The 16,431-nt window shown below is 43.6% G+C and overlaps 2 protein-coding genes and 2 non-coding genes across 4 annotated transcripts in view; 3 read left to right on the top strand and 1 right to left on the bottom strand.

Moving 5' to 3' along the window:
* The window catches only part of TRIM66 (tripartite motif containing 66), a 56,081-nt gene extending 47,755 nt beyond the window's left edge, over nt 1-8,326 (bottom strand). The window contains exons 1-2 of the mRNA XM_036121394.2: nt 8,142-8,326; nt 2,389-2,695 (exon numbers count right to left, since the gene is read on the bottom strand). Of these exons, the coding sequence (XP_035977287.2) occupies nt 2,389-2,695; nt 8,142-8,186 (352 nt within the window). The 5' untranslated portion in view covers nt 8,187-8,326. The remainder of the gene's footprint in view (nt 1-2,388; nt 2,696-8,141) is intronic.
* A 2,923-nt stretch (nt 8,327-11,249) lies between these two features.
* On the top strand, nt 11,250-14,686 carry RPL27A (ribosomal protein L27a). Its single transcript, XM_036121418.2, has 5 exons — nt 11,250-11,350; nt 11,742-11,805; nt 12,245-12,320; nt 13,197-13,371; nt 14,513-14,686. The coding sequence occupies exons 1-5, from the start codon at nt 11,348-11,350 to the stop codon at nt 14,639-14,641; spliced, it is 447 nt and encodes a 148-aa protein (XP_035977311.1). The 5' UTR covers nt 11,250-11,347; the 3' UTR covers nt 14,642-14,686.
* LOC118554109 (small nucleolar RNA SNORA3/SNORA45 family) lies at nt 12,485-12,615 on the top strand. The gene has a single exon (XR_004926373.1). It is a non-coding gene; the product is annotated as a small nucleolar RNA SNORA3/SNORA45 family (small nucleolar RNA).
* Nucleotides 14,274-14,404, top strand: LOC118554108 (small nucleolar RNA SNORA3/SNORA45 family). Its single transcript, XR_004926372.1, has one exon. It is a non-coding gene; the product is annotated as a small nucleolar RNA SNORA3/SNORA45 family (small nucleolar RNA).
* Nucleotides 14,687-16,431: the final 1,745 nt, after the last annotated feature.

Below are 16,431 nucleotides of genomic sequence, written 5' to 3'. Positions count from 1 at the left end.
AGTAAAACTATAAAACACTTAGAAAATCAGGGGAAAAGCTTCATGACAATGGATTTGACAATAATTTCATGGCTAGGACACCAAAAGCACAGGCAATGGAAGTAAAAATAGACAAACTGGACTTAGCAAAATTAAAAACTTTTGCGCATCAAAGAACACTATTAATAGAATAAAAAGACAACCCATGGAATGGGAGAAAATATTTATAAATCATGTATCTGATAAGGGTCTAATATCCATAATATATTTTTAAAAACTCCTACAACTCAACAACAACAACAAAACCCCAATTAAAATGTGGGCAAAACTGAAACTCTATACATTATACAACAACTCTCCATTCCCCCCCCTTACCCCCCAGCCCCTGGCAGCCACCAGGCTACTTTCTGTCTCTATGAGTTTGACTACTCTAGGTACTTCATGCAAACAGAATCATAGACTATTTGTCTTTTTGTAACTGGCTTATTTTATTTAGCATAGTGTTTTCAAGGTTCATTCATGTTGTAGCATGTGTCAGAATTTTCTCCCTTATTAAGGCTAAATAATATTCCACTGTATGTATATACCACATTTTGTTTATCCATTCATCTGTCAATGGACACTTGGATTGCTTTCACCTTTGGCCATGAAATAATGTGGCTAGGAACACAGGTATACAAATATCTCTTTGAGTCCCTGCTCTTAATTCTTTAATTCTCTCTGGATATACCCAGAAGTAGAATTGCTGGATCATATGATAATTTTATTTTTTAATTTTTTGAGGAATGGCTGTACTGTTTTCCACAGAGGCTGTACCATTTTATATTCCCACCAACAGTGTACAGGATTCCAATTTCTCCACATTCTCACCAACACTTGTATTTCTGTTCTTTTTTCTTAATAGTAGCCATCCTAATGGTGTGAGGTGGTATCTTGTTGTGGTTTTGATTTGTATTTCCCTAAAGATTAGTGATATTGAGCATCTTTTTGTGTGCTTACTGGCCATTTGTATATCTTGTTTGGAGAAATGTCTATTCAAGTCCTTTGCCCATTTCTAAATTAGGTTGTTTTTTATTGTTGAGTTGGAGAAGGTCTTTATATAGTCTAGATATTCACCCAACAATGCTGGAACTTTTTAAGACATATTTAAGATTCACCATGTTTATAAATTTAACTTAGATTTCCAAGTGTCCTTTAAATAGGAACATTTATTTGCTAGGCAACTGAAATACTTAAAAATAAAATACATTTAATTTATAAAAGCAAATTTTAGCTAGGTTTGTAAATATGTTCAAATATTAATAAAAACCCCTTTAAAGTTGTTAAAATTTGCTACATTTATAAATAGAGTAAGACGTATAAGTTAAAAAGTTTTAAGGAAGGACTAAATTTAAATTTAAAAATCAGATATTAATTTTAAAAATCAAACTAGATCATCTTTTCTGTGCTCCAAACTCACAAAAGAGCCCAGGGAGGTCACACAGCTTGCCCAAGGGTTTAGAGGGCCCCAAATTCATAGCTAAAGACAACTGCGCTGCTATAATGCTTCAAAGCACCTAGCCTTGGGCTACAAATCACTTTAATAATACTGCAGACAACAAAACAGAGATGATGTTTCTAAACGCTCTCAACTTGTTAGACCTTCTCATTCTCCAAGTTCCTTCAACAGAGACTGAACCTCCGTTACAGGCCCGTGCTAGAATGCTGAGCTGAAGGGACCTGGTTCACGCCTCCAAGGACTCACAGTCCTCAATGAGATTGCTCCCTAGGAAACCTGATATTCGGAGCAAGACACAAGCTCCAGGGCGCCTGGGTGGCTCAGTCGTTAAGCGTCTGCCCTCAGCTCAGGTCATGATCCCAGGGTCCTAGGATCGAGCCCCGCATCGGGCTCCCTGCTCTGCGGGAAGCGTGCTTCTCCCTCTCCCACTCCCCCTGCTTGTGTTCCCTCTCTTGCTGTGTCTCTCTGTCAAATAAATAAATAAAATCTTAAAAAAAAAAATTAAATGGTGAATGGTTCACTAGTCTGTGTGAGTCTGTTCAAAGTCAGTTCCCAACCAATCCTAGCGGGGTAGCAACTCTCCCTCTGCCTGGGAAGTTTAGTGAATCTGGACAGTGTCCTCTCCATCTGGGAAGTCAGCCAAACCTTGAATCAACACCTTCCCAGATTTCTCAGTTTGCCACCAACTCAAGGAAATCCCAAACATGCCAAGTCCCAGCTTACAAAATAGATATAGTAGGCATCAGGAGGATTGCTTTGTCTCACAGATTCCCCAAAGAATTGTGTTTGGCAATGAGTCTCCCTTGGGCATTTGAATTCTGATTCTTTCTACGCCTGAAATTCGGTTCCTATGAAACAGGAAGAGACCGGTTATGTGGAAGGAGGGGAACGGGCAGTACTTTTGTACTTACCATCTGGGACAGTCCCGAGAACCTTGGCCACCTGCGTCAGCTCCTGCACCAAGCCCTGGAAGCAGTCTTTACAGAGCGAATGCTGGCCGGGTAGGAACCGGGCCCCCACATTGTCCAGGTCCCGTAGGCACACCGAGCAGGTCTGTACCATGGCCTCCATCTGACCACTCGTGTGTTTCTGGTCAACCAGTGGCAGCCCCATAAAGCTCATGCCCGAATCGGCGCCCATGCCCCTGTCTGGGCCCGGGGCTCTTCCAGTGATATCCTCAGGTGTGAAGCAGCGAGTAGAGCGAGCAAGCTCCACTCCCTGTAAGTGAATCACAAAGCAGAGGGATTCATTTCTTTTGGGTGGGGGATGTTCCTGGACAGGCCAGGGAGGACTCAGAGCGCTGGAGGCTCGTGCCCTGCAGCCCGCAGGCCTCAGCCTCACAACCTCACTTGAGCCCAGAGAGAGAGAGACTCCAGCATCTCCGCCCTAGAAAGCAAAGCCTGCAGAGGTCTGCTAGGCTGTGTGTTTCTTACAGGGTTTGTTTGCCTTCAAAAATGTCTACCTGTGCTTCTCTTTATTAGTGGACAAGCTTGAGCCAAGATTTCATTTTGGAAAAGAGAAGGAAATGTATTAAAAGCCAAGTGTATGCCAGGTGCTTCCTAAGCTTTATCTCAGTCCTCACAACTACTCTTGGAGATATAGGCATTATGATACTTTTACAAATTAAATAAAGCCATGAGGGACAGGCTGGGGAAACCGAGGCTCAGAGACACTGGGTAATTGTACAAAGACAGATGGTAATTAGCAAAGTTCAAATTCAAATTCAAAATCAGACTCACATCCTTACTAGTGAAATATTTCTCAAGCTGAGGTCCACACACATATTTTCATGAGTTCCCTCCAATTTTTTTTAATTAGTATTCATTCTGATAAGAAGGTTTTAATGTATCAATATTCTTATCCACCACCATGAGATTTTAGAGGCAGTGCTAAGAGTTCAGGAGCTAATTCACACCATGCAGTATTAGTTTGTCTCAGGCTAATGAGAAGAGAAAAGGGGCAGCCTTAATATGTAAATGATGCATTCTTGCCACGTGAAGTCTCAAGAACAGTGTGGCACGTGGTGATGACTGTTTCATGGTACTTGGAACAGAGGAAGGAGGTGGGGAAATTAAGCCATCATCATCGTGGCAGACGTTGGCCAAACCCAGCCACATGGGGAACACCACATTCAAATTGTACTAGCAATGCAGTTTAGCAACACATCATCTGCAAATGAAATCAATATTGTTAATTTGATTGTTTTGCTTTTTTTTATAACTTGTAAACTGTATTCAGTTTTATACTTGTATAAGAGCAAAAGAAGTGTACCTGGTTTTATATTTATACTTACTTAAGAAAGAAAACAAAAATCATTTAATTCAAATCTGGAGCTCTGTAATTATTGCAGATTTGACTGAGCTTTCATTTCAGGCCGTAGTTTTTGAGAGCCAAACCCATTCAGGACAAAGAGTGACAGGGCTAGGAGATGCCCCACTGCTTGGGGGCCCAGCAAAATGTCACTAAATAAAATAATGGAGGTACTTTCACCTCTGATTCAGTCTGGGGCTCTAAGAGCACTTATTTCCCAGAGGGCAGCATAGTAGCCCCGTGGAGGTAAGGGTAGTCTGTCTTCGAAGGTTCAAGTGTAGCTGAGTTTATTTCATTAGACTCTGAGAATATCAAACTCTTTGGTCTCGAACTCCTTTACATTTTTTTAATTATTCAGGACCCCAGAGATATTTTATTTATGTGGGTTCTATCTACTGCTATTTACCATATTATAAATGAAAACTGAGATAATTTAAAACTATTAATTCATTCAAAAACAATAAACCTATGACATGTCAACTCAAATAACATACTTTTTAGGAAAAAATTAACTATTTTCAAAAAAATAAATTCAGTAAGAAGAGTGACATCATTTTTCCTTTTTGCAAACCTCATTCATGTCTGTCTTAATAGGAGACCGCTGGAATCCCATACCTGCTTCTGCAGTCAATCTACTCTCTGTCGTTTTGTTTATGGTGTATGAAGAAAATCCAGCCTCACGGGGCTGTACAGTTAGAAAAGGTAAGACTATTTTTAATAGTCTTATCAGGTAATTGTGGACATTCTTTGATTCTACAAGTGGTAGCTTCTTAAAGGTTGGTTGTAATGTGGAATCTGAAACTACATCAGTGAACATTTCTTACTGTTACATTAAAATCCACTAGCCTATCTTGCACTGTGAACTGTTCTTTTACCCAGGCATCATTTTATAACACCAAGCATTTCCCATTTGGAAAATACTGGTTCAATGACTTATGCAGATGCTCCAAACATTGACGTTTCATTAGACAATAACAAAACATCACACTCTTTCACATCGCCTCGAATCTCATTGAAAAATTCTTTACGAGGAAGATGTCAGACTCAAATAAAGATGTCAAACTCAGCTATACCTTTACCAGAATTTTAATTTTTGCTGGGAACTCTCATTTTATCACTGGCAACAAATACTGTCAGGTTTTTTTCCTTGAAATGACAAGCTCACTTCATTTTTGAGAAAATAGCTGCCAAATTCCCAAGGCTGAATAACCACAGTCTGTTAGTTGTTCTTTCAAGTAAAACTGGTGTCGTACAAAAAACAATAACAACAACACAACAACAACAAAACCAGGCTGGTTCAGCTTGCAACTCACACTACAGCACAAGTGCAGTTCCTCACTTTGATAAGTAGAAGTGCTTTATGCATTCTTCCAGTTTCTTCACACGGAATTTTAAAAGCATGTGTGTTCAAGGACTGAAATGTAGTGAAACATTTACTGCTTCGTCATGGACACTCCTAAGTGAGACAGGCTTTTCCCTTCCCTTCCCGTCCTTTCTCTTTTCCTGCAAATGCCTGGCAGTGAAGAATACAATGACTTATACCAGCACCTTCGGCTTTTTACACACCATCTCTGGTTTTTGCTCTGGCACCACCAGGCCGAATGCCGACCCAGTGAAAAGGGCAGATAACATCTTAGTATTCATATAAAAATGATTTTGACCCCGTGGACGCTTGTGATGCTGTGGATACTTGTGACCCCGTGGACACTTGCGAAAGAGTCTCAGGGACCTTCCCCGTCCCCCCTGCCACCCACCCATCCTAGGTCTACAGACGGCACTTTCCAAACTGCTGCATTAGGCTTTAAATAACAACTCTGGGGATTCAAGGAGGTGGCATGGCTTTCCAATGCCAGTGGGCACTACTCGGGATGAGTATATATAAATATTTCATTTCTGTCTTAGAAGAGCAATTGAAGTGACTCTATGAGGGTAAAGGTTAAATTAAAGGCACAGCCAAGCAATGGAGTCTCTGATTTGAGGATTGGGGGGGGGTGTCAAATGACATCTCTTCTATCCCCTTCCTCTGGCTGCTTTTCACTACCCCCTTAGCCCTTCCCTCTCCTTCCTATCTCCTCTGACCTGGGGAAGGGGATAGAGGATGACAGAACGTACTTAAGCCAGGGGTTGTAAATTCAAATGCCTACAGGGGCCAGCGATATAAATAGTGAAGTACTCCGCCTAAAAGAATGTGGGTCCAGTGTTGTCAAACCTTAGTTTTCCAAAACGCCAGAAATCCAACTTTTTACTTAAACTCTGAAACGTTGGCAACTAATTACATTTTTAAAACATGAGAAAACAGCATGAGTCAAACAAAATATACCAGTCATCAGCCTGCAACCTCTCTTTAAGTCCCGGAGAAACGTGGACTAAATGAAACATCATGTGAAAGTCTGGAAGGACAGAAAACCTCACGTATAAGATTACCTTGCTCACAAATCCCTCCTTGGAACACCCCACAGCCTGATCTGGTTTCTACAACTTGGCCAAGGAATAGCAGAGGGAGTCATTCCATGCCACCCTGGGAGTAAGAATTTCCAAAGACTGTTTGCATGCATAGGACAGAACAAATTGATCATCAAAGCAGTACTCCTTTCTGGCAAAAATGGGGAGAGAGACACACTAGGTAATGAGAGAACATCCACTCAAGCTAGACGGTGTTGAGTGTTACATATTACCTGTGTCCCTGTTTACTGTCTGTCCTGGACACAGTCCTAGGACAGGACTTAGTCTTTCTTGTTCACCCTTGTCCCCGCTCCTCACTGCCTGGCACGCATATGTAGTCTCTGAACATAGCATGCACTCAATAAATATTTCTAAAAATGAAAGAATGAATATCAGCGTTTTTCATTATACAAACAAGAAAACCAAGATCCAAAGAGAATATGCTGTTTGTTCAATATCATTTGGCTAACTGGGAAAGGAACCCAAACTTCTGTGTTCTTTCTGCTAATTTTATCATCTGAAATTAAATGAAAACCCAAATATTTAAGCCCTTCCTTGTTGTGCTATTGGATAAACTGCCCTTCAGGATCCTAGAATTCCTCTCTTCACATCTTGCTACTCTGAGTTTAATGGCAACAAGGTTTTCCATCCTAGCTTCCAACAAAACTTCTAGGAGTGCATTTTCCATGTAGTACCATGATATTTTTTAAAAATCTATCCAACACAGTATGGAAAGACTCCCAGAAATTAGATGACTTTTACTTTGTGCTGAAGACAACCCTGTGGTCCTATGGATTTTCCTCTAAATGCCATATTGCCATAGATCAACAACTACTGATAGAGGCAAAAAACAACCACAACAAAAACAAAACAAACCACAACAAAAACAAAACAAACAACAAACAACAAAAACCCCTGAGCCTGGTGTAGTTGAAAGTGGTAATTATACATGCTGCTGGTGCATAAATTGCTCCAATCCATTTGGGGGGAAAATAGCATAAAATGAATTTTTATTTTACCTTGCTCACAAATGTTAGCAAGGTAACATTTGTGTTAAATGTTCATACCCTATAATAAATACATTTTATTTATTAAATAAAATGCTCATACCCTATAATACAGCAATCTCACTCCTGGGAATTTACCCTAGACAAGTTATTCAATAGAAGAAAAAAACCACATACACACAAATGCTCATTGCATCACTAATAGCAAAGGACACAATAAGAACAACAACAACAAAAAAAACAAACTACAGGAGAAAATGGCTTGGTAAATTATAGTACCTGCTGAAGATAAATTAGTCTTAAGCTGTTAATAATAACAATCATGAAGACCAGGTAGTGATACAGAAAAATGTCATGGTATTAAATGAAAAGCAAAATACAAAAGGATTTGTGTGCTATGATCATCAGCTTCATAGGCAGCTATGTCTCTGTGTAGACAAGAGCTGAAAGGTAATATTCAGACATAAAAACAGCATTGGAGGTATTATGATTCAAGATGTTTATACTCATATTTTTTAACATTTCCTTCAATGTTTCACTGGCTTTTCTATTACATGCAATTTTTAAAATCCTTTCCGAAATAAATTTGGATTTCTGAGTTTTTCTAGAATTCTTACTTAAAAAGAACAGAAACCCAGGCTCTTCCCATCTTAAATGAACAATCCTCTACCTGAAAAAGGAAAGCAACATAATATTTCCAAATGTCCAAACCTAAAGATGGAGAGCAAGCAAACAAGGCTGGATCCACCTATGCTGTGGTCGCTATCTGAAGGACTGCTGAGGAACTCAGGAACCCAGAGAGGAGAGGAAGAAAGAGGGATCACAGGGCCCTCTTCAGGGTGGAGGTGTGTTCATAAGGTCCCCTGGAGAAAGGTCTGGGGTACCAAAAAGGTCAGCACATTTACCTGTCTCGCCAGGTTGCTGCCTGGCATCATCTCCCTTCTGCTCATTTCACAGGTATTTTCTGAGGCCCTGACTCTCTGGGGGAGCCCAAATGCCTGAGATGTATGTCACAAGGCCACGCTCTACTTCAGAAGAGATGTCACAGAGAAGCAGGCCTCTCAGAGGTCATGTCTCAGGGTCATGTTCCGTGTGCCTGAGTGGAGAAGGACAGGTCACCAAATGCCTAATGTCTGGATGCTACTCAACTTTGCAGATACTTCCTTTGCTCTCTCAGAGCTAGTCAACCTAGGGAAACTGACCTACACTGATGAACAGCACACGAGCCTTATGTTAAAGCTATAGGATTGCCTTGGGAATGAAAGGGAGCCTGCTAGAAACCAGAGCCAGACAATCGCCCAGGGCATGCCCTCTTCCCTGGAGATCAAACCACCAATGAGAAGAATGTTAGGTGAACACAGAACCCAACACAGAGTGCTGATCCACTTAGGGAGAATTTCCATTCAGATGGATGGCCTGAGGGTTAGGATGTAGCTCTCTCTATACCCATGGAACCTGGCAAACCTACCCAGAAGTAGTGCCCATGACCCAGAATCCTACCTCTACCCCCTGGACAGTCTTGGTCCTTGCTCTAGGTCCTCCTTACAGGACACTTGATGGTTACCTTTCATTCCCAGAGCTCTGCCCAGCTTACCTCCATTCACAGACCATGTTCCCAAGGGTAGCTCAGTTTATCTCTTGTGCACTTACTGGCCAGATTTGATTCAAATAGGGGGTGATCTCTTCTTGGGCCTCACCCCCTGCTCTCAAGGCCCCTCTTTCTGCTGGTCACAGGCAGTATGTGATCAAGGACTGAAGGACTGATGAAGACCATAATGCTGTGAGGTCAGAGAGGGAGTGGTCACTGAGGTAAAAGCAGATCTGTGGACTGCAGAGTTCTGGGAAGAAGCAGAATATAAGGTGGGCCTTAAAGGTCGAGGAAGATTCAGGATATCTGATCAGGAAGAAGATGAGCACTACGGGCATGAGAAATAGCACCAGCACAGGCAAAGAGGCAGAAGAGATGTATCAAGTCTGGCTGCAGTAGAAAGCTCGGGTAAGAGGAGAAGCTGAAGTTGGTTTGGAAAGGCAAGTGGGCTGTATTCTGTTGGTAATAGGGAGCTATCCAACTTTTTGATCAAGTAAGTGAAAGGATGAAAGTTACGTTTTGGGAAGACTAACCTGGCAGAGGTGTGAAGGATGAAGGGATTGGAGGAGAGTTAGAATGCAGGCAGGGTGACCACAGGGTGACTCAAGGTAAGAGACATGATCAGGGTCTTAATGAAGGCAGCAGCACAGGGGCTTAACAGGAGGAAGCAGATTTGAGATATAGAACAGAAGGATATGGTGACAGTGTATTAGGGGAAACGAAGGCTTGGGAACAATTTTCAGGTCTCCGTGACATCACTATCTAGGTGGACAAAGGTGCCATTCGCCAAGATATAGTATAAAGGAGAAGGCACCAGTGAGCAAGGAAGATTGAAGTCTTTTGAACACATTTACCAAGTTTGTCTGTAGAATGTCCAAGGAATAATAATCAGAGATTAAGTAAATACATGAGTGTAGAGCTCAGCAATAGAGATGTGAATTGAAGCCACCCAAAATAAGCTCACCCAAGACTGTGTACTGTGAAAAGTTAAGAGAGGCAAGGACCAGAGGCTGAAAAAGATCAACACTTAGATGGGGAATAAAGTTAGAAGAACCTGAAAAGACTGAGAAATGGCCAGAGAGTTAGGAAAAAGGCAAGAGTTTCTATAAAGAAGTGAAAGAGGTGAAGTACAACAGAGAGAACAAGTGGTAAAAGGAATGGGAAGAGTTGATTCAATTTGGTATTTGTTTAATTGATGATTTGAGTAAGAGTGGTGTGCCTGAGGGCTAGATTGCAGTGGATGAAACAATGAATGGGAAATGAACAAATGGAGAGAATTCAGAGTACTCTTTTGGGGAGCTTGGCTGTAAAGGAAAGAGCAAGGATGGTAGGTAGAAAGCAGTCAGGGAGAATTTAGGGTATTTTAGCTAAAATATATTTTAGCTGACAGGAACGAGGCAGGGAAAATACAACACAGAGTAATTGAAAGAATGGGATTTTGGACACCGGTTGAGACTTGAGAGATGGCTCTTCCACTGAGTGAGGTGAGAGTAAGTACATTCAGTCACTTAATCATTTTTTGAACATGTACTACATGCCAGGAACTGGGAGTGCGTGGGTAGAATAAAATAATCCTGAACCATTAAGGAATTTGGTCGGGTAGGGAAGACAAATGTGGTCGACAATTAAATGTACTAGGTTGTGTGGGGCACAAGTGGGGAGAGTAAGCAACAATGACTGAATGGGTCAGAGAAGTTCCACAGGGTGGAGGTTAAGCAGGGGTTCTCTGGTCCAGGAGAGAGGATCAGGCCATGTCAAGTAGGTTCAGGTGAAAATTAAAATTTGGTGGTTAGAAAAAGTATTTAGAGTCTGGATTAAAAGGACCATAAAGCAACCAGGTGTACAGGTCCCTGAAGTATGAAGGATTGTTCAAACTGGGGATGCCCAGGATGATAGCAAAAGGGCAAAGGTGAAATTAAGACCGAGCATCCCCTCGGGAATGTGGGTGCGCAGGTGCCGGCGGGTGTTAGACACCTAGGGAAGGACTTCAAAGGGAGCAGAGCGAGACACCCGGTGGGCACACTGAGGGTCAAACAGTGCCTCGCGAATCCTCACTGCGGCCAGAGGACAAGCAAGCAAGAGCTACCGCCAGAGCCGAGCAGACCACAAAGAACGCGAGGCGCGGGGGACGGTTCAGAACTGGGGCGTTTGGCGAGGAGCTGAGATACGACGGCCTAAGCGGGTTCCAGGGCCAAAGCGCCGCGGCGGCGTGACCACACAGCGCCCCAAGCCGCGGATTCCGCGACAGCTTTCAGCCTCTGAGCCTGAGGGAGAGAGGACTGCGCGGACAGGGTATCTCGGCCGCCACCGCCACCGGGAAGGACAGGACACCCCACAGAAAGAGGCGGACGGCCGGGCTTGCAGTCACGCGAGACCAGCAAGACCCGCGAGACCCGCGAGACTCAAGAGACCCCACCCTAGGCCCGGCCTCCCTGCCGGAAGTGAGTCTTGTTGGCTCCGCCCCCGTTATCGGTACCTCGCGAGATTTCGCAAAGGCCTCCCTTTTCCGTCTGGGCTGCCGACATGGTAGGTGGTTCTTTTTGTGCGTCCGCTTCGTTGGTTGTGCAGGCCGCGAGCCTTACGCGCGTTGCACCGCAACCACCTACCCCCGATCTTGGCCCGGTTTTCCAGGCCGCGCATGGCGAGCCTCAGGGCAGGGTGGCCGGCATGGGCCCCGTAGTCTGGGGCTGCGTGTTCTGCCCGGGGTTCGGATCTCTGAGACACGCGGGCTCGCGCGCTCGGGCGCCGCCCTGATGAGGCCGCATGGCCCTGGGCCAGTCCGTAACATCACCTTTGCTGAATGTGACCCGAAGCAGATCCTTGATCCCCCGAGCCTACAGACCCTTCGCAGACGGTCAGATTCGCTCTCTGTCCCACCTCCCTTTGGCCTTATCACCAAGCACCTTTTTCCACACAGCCATCCAGACTGAGGAAGACCCGGAAACTTCGGGGCCACGTGAGCCACGGCCACGGCCGCATCGGTAAGTGCCGGCATCCCATCCTGGTCGGCTTTGAGCTCTCCCCGCCGGGTGCTTACCTAGCCGGGAATTGGGTAGGGTAGAAGTGGGGGTTCGCTTTGTGCGGTCAGTCGGATTGAATTTGACTGTTAGCGGTTGATTTTTTTTTCTCTTGGAATTCTCTACAGTACTCCACTTTAAAGAGAATTTCACATCAATTGGGGGGAGGAAATTTGATTGGGGCAAAGTGTTAATTTGTCGAAGGCATGGAGTACTGTAGATAGTGCTGTGATGGGGAACATTACAAAGAGAGGTTTCACCCGGAAACTTGAGGAAATAGCCGTGCTTAAAGAGGAATTGTAGACTGGGAACAAGGTAAGAAATACGCAGAATTGTGGGAAAAGGAGAAGAATTGAGAGGCTGGAGAAGGCTATGTTAGCCATGTAGCTTTGTATTCTTGCAGGCAAGCACCGGAAGCACCCAGGAGGCCGGGGTAATGCTGGTGGCATGCATCACCACAGGATCAACTTTGACAAATAGTGAGTGTTTCTTGGCCTGTACTTCGACTGGCACTGACAGTTTGGAGTTAGGGGCAGAGGGCTGGCTCAGACACCTTCAGTGGGAAGAAAGCCTCTTAACACTGAAAAACCTTGTGTTGCTGCGTTTTACGAAGTTAAGATTTGATGCGAACTGAGAACTTGTCATCGAGGCTAGAGTCACGCTTGGGTATCAGCTGATTGCCTTAGTGTGCTAGAGTCCTCGAAGAGTAATTGCTGACCTTATTCACTGGCTGTGACCCTCATGGCATAGTCAGTCACCGGGTTAGTGACATCAGATTAACTATGCACCTGCTAGATTCACTTATGCCCCCAAATTTGCTTAGAAAATCTCTATTACAAGAATGTGTAGAATTTCCATAAAATGCTGTCAGGTGATCTGGAAGACCTCTGGTCTTGGCAATGTCTCTCTTTTTTTTTTTTTTTAAAGATACTATTTATTTATTAGAGGGAGAGAGCGCATAAGCAGGGGGAGTGGCAGAGGGAGCAGGAGAAGCAGGCTTCCACTGAGCAGGGAGCCCGATGCGGGGCTCAATCCCAGGACCCCGGGATCATGACCTGAGCCGAAGGCAGACGCTTAACGACTGAGCCACCCAGGCGCCCCGTGTCTCTGACTTTTTCAGTGACTTCTGGTTCCATGAAATAAGGCTAGTCTCTTACCCTGAACGTCTTCGGTGGCTTTTTTTTTTTTTTTTAAAGATTTGTTTTAGTTCAACAATGAATGGAGTCCCTGCTATGTCACTGTCGTACACCAGTGAGCAATTTACACTATAACTGGGAGACATGAACTATGAAGATGATACACATCACTTCTTATTTGGAGTCAGGTTATGAACGTGATTGCCTTTCTCTTCCTAGTCACCCAGGTTACTTTGGAAAAGTTGGTATGAGACATTACCACTTAAAGAGGAACCAGAGCTTCTGCCCAACTGTCAACCTTGATAAACTGTGGACCTTGGTCAGTGAGCAGACACGGGTAAATGCCGCCAAAAACAAGACTGGAGCTGCTCCTATCATTGATGTGGTGCGATCGGTGAGTGAAGGAATATTTGTTGACTCTGTGGTCCATGCCTCTCAGAATTCTGGATAATCTAATGTATTTGATCTCCTACCTGGAATCTCTACCCAGTTACCTACTAGACTATTCCATCTTTTGATAGAATTTCCACAGGTAACTCACCAAAATTGAACTCTAGTTCAGTTGTAATTCACGCAAAATATTTGAAGAAGAATAATCTTTCCAATCCCTCATTCATTCAGTTACTTTGTTATTTCTTGAATGTTTCCCAGTCAGTAATCCCATCCCCACAGTTTCTGCCCTGATTTGTACAGGTTTGCATTTCTGGCCTAAGCTTTTGGCAGTATCTCCCGTCAGCTGGCTCTGGTCCCTCTTACACAACCCTGCTTACAGGAGGCACGGCTCCTGGCCATTTCTGTCCCTTACAGAATAAAATCCTAAGACGTTTGGTTGTTATTTATGGATCTGCGTTATCTGAAAGAGATTTCCGCACACCCCAAAACAGTGATGACAAAGCATTTTTTTTTTTAAATAAATCTGTTTATTCATGAGAGGCAGAGGGAGAAGCAGGCTCCCCACACCAAGCAGGGAGCCCGATGCGGGGCTCTATCCCAGGACCCTGGGATCATGACCTGAGCCAAAGGCAGACACCCAACCAATTGAGCCACCCAGGCGTCCCGACAAAGCATTTTTGTACGTTTTTTGGAGTCCTTGTGTCAGTTTTACCTCCCATGGGTGTGAAGGTAGTCTAAACCCTAAAGGGGCTTTTGGTTAAGTTTTAAATCCCTTGTCCCAGCCTACTTAACAGTCCTAGAGCAATTGTGATGGTGAGGACCTTCTTGGAACATGGCTGGGAATATGGTCTGTCTTTTTGCTTATCACGCGGTAATTGAATAGGGTGGGGTGGGTGTGCTTTGCTTGAGGCTAGAGTCACATCCTGACACATCTCTTGTCCTGGTGTGCTAGAGTCCTCAGAGAGAATCTGCTGGTCTTGATTCACTGGCGAGGGCAGTCAGTGCCCCCGGTAGTGCCCAGATCAGAAACATGCCCTCCCAGCTCCTAGATGGTGTAGACTGGCAGGCATCTTTCTTCATACCAGGGAGTTGGTATCTGCTGTGGTGTGTATTAAAGTTTGTGTTTTTTTCTATTCCTCTAGGGCTACTACAAAGTTTTGGGAAAGGGAAAACTCCCAAAACAGCCTGTCATCGTGAAGGCCAAATTCTTCAGTAGAAGAGCAGAGGAGAAGATTAAGGGTGTCGGGGGCGCCTGCGTTCTAGTAGCTTGAAGCCACGTTTGGGGGAGGTTCATTAAATGCTAACAAGTGCTTTTCTCTTCTGGTCTGGGTGTAAATTCTTTAGCACCCCTACCTCCTTACCTGTACATCAGAAACCCACCTAACAGATTCTAGGAGTAAGGGTATGAGGGCCTGAGACCCTCTGCCAACTCCCCTCAGAAAGTGTGAAACAGAGCGCCAGCACTTAGAGGACTTGGCCCAATACCTAACTTGAACATTTTCATTTATAAAGTGAGAATGATAGCACATGTAGTTGAAAGGCCAGTTTCCATTGTATATTCTGAATTTACAATGAGGGGGAGAACACACCCTTTAACTGTAATATGTGGCTCAAAAGGGGAAAACTCAGGGTTTGTTAGGTTTTGTTAAAGTAAGCTCTCCACCCAACATGGGGCTTGAACTCACGACCCTGATTAAGAGTTACTTGCTCTACCAGCTGAGCCAGTTGGGCACCCCAAAAGGGAAGACTCAGTTTTGATGGGGCACATTCTAAAGAGTGGACAGAGTGATAGGATTAAAGTGATTGTGAAGGATATAATCCTGAACCTAAAGTTTTTCCTCCTTGACGCCCCCATTATTTACCATACTGTTCCAGAATCTTGAGATGGGGCCCAGCAGTCTGAATGTTAAACACACCAGGGCTTTTACACATGAAAGTGGTTTGGAATCTAAAAAGCATTTGTCAGGATTTATGTATCCCTGTGCATTAATGTTCAAAGAACTACATAATGAAATGCTAAAGATTCTAGTCTGAAATGTATTTAGCATAGAATTTGGAAAAAGCTAGAAGCTGGAATTGGGTTTTCTAGGGTTTGTATCTCCTATAAAACCATAATGATGACCAATGCTCGTGTGCAGATAGGACCTTCAGATCTCAGGGTAAATTGACTAACAGTTTTTCTAGTTCTTTCCAAAACTTAACAAAGTTTTCTTTGGCCCAAAATAAAAGTTGCTTTCTAGAACCCTGTCCAAAGGAATAGGATGACGCTTAAAATATAACTAGGTTTCGTTTGGCAGTGTTGTTTCCTTAGTCCTCTGGGGTGATACATGGGCTGGGAACCATGAGTTTCTATGGGACAAGTTTGTGACAACCTTTAGAGGATTTTGCAGACCCTCAAGTAAAAGGAAACTGGACAGCAAACTTAGCTGATTTGGTTAAGTGCCGGGAAGGTTTTACTCAGTTGGACAAACAAATGAATAATTTGGATGTGATCTTTGATGATGGGCCTGATGGAGAAAGGTAAAACTGGTTGTCCCTTAGTGTCTTTTGGAGGACATATAATATGGAAGCTGAGGTCATGGATCTGAAATGGGTTGTAGTTGATACTAAGAGAATTTAATGTCTAATTGGTTACAGTTAGACACTGAAGATACAAACATGTAGAGTATCTTTAAGATTCAGATGGGGTTTTGAGTTTTTGATCCAAACCTTAACAGCTGTGTGTGGCTTAAGCTTAGTCCAATTTTCTCATCTTTTAAAATTGATTGTGTGGATTAAGTAAAATGGAAGCATTTACTGAAACTTTTTGACTTAAATTGTGAATGATTAAGGGGGCAGACAAATTAATCCCCTTGGTCTGATTAAGTCAAGGCAAAATGATCCAAGCAGAGGGAAGAGCAAACATGCTAACCAGTTCAGAAAAGTTAAGCAAAATAAGAATGTAGTTAGGGACTTGGTTACAGTGGGAGTTGGGACAAAGAAAATGGGAATGAGAAAACGAGGAGTAGGATTCGGAAAACCCAACGGACAGGACTTGGCAAGTGGATAAATTGGGGTGGGG

This window comes from Halichoerus grypus, chromosome 11, assembly GCF_964656455.1.
Source record: "Halichoerus grypus chromosome 11, mHalGry1.hap1.1, whole genome shotgun sequence".
Taxonomy (NCBI): Eukaryota; Metazoa; Chordata; class Mammalia; order Carnivora; family Phocidae; genus Halichoerus; species Halichoerus grypus.
This window is presented reverse-complemented; position numbering and strand designations above follow the sequence as displayed.

Bases quoted from the DNA above. Each gene is read 5' to 3' on its own strand.
- RPL27A (XM_036121418.2), top strand. The intron at 11,806-12,244 runs GTAAGTGCCGGC...GTATTCTTGCAG, and splicing joins CCACGGCCACGGCCGCATCG to GCAAGCACCGGAAGCACCCA. The intron at 12,321-13,196 runs GTGAGTGTTTCT...TTCTCTTCCTAG, and splicing joins AGGATCAACTTTGACAAATA to TCACCCAGGTTACTTTGGAA.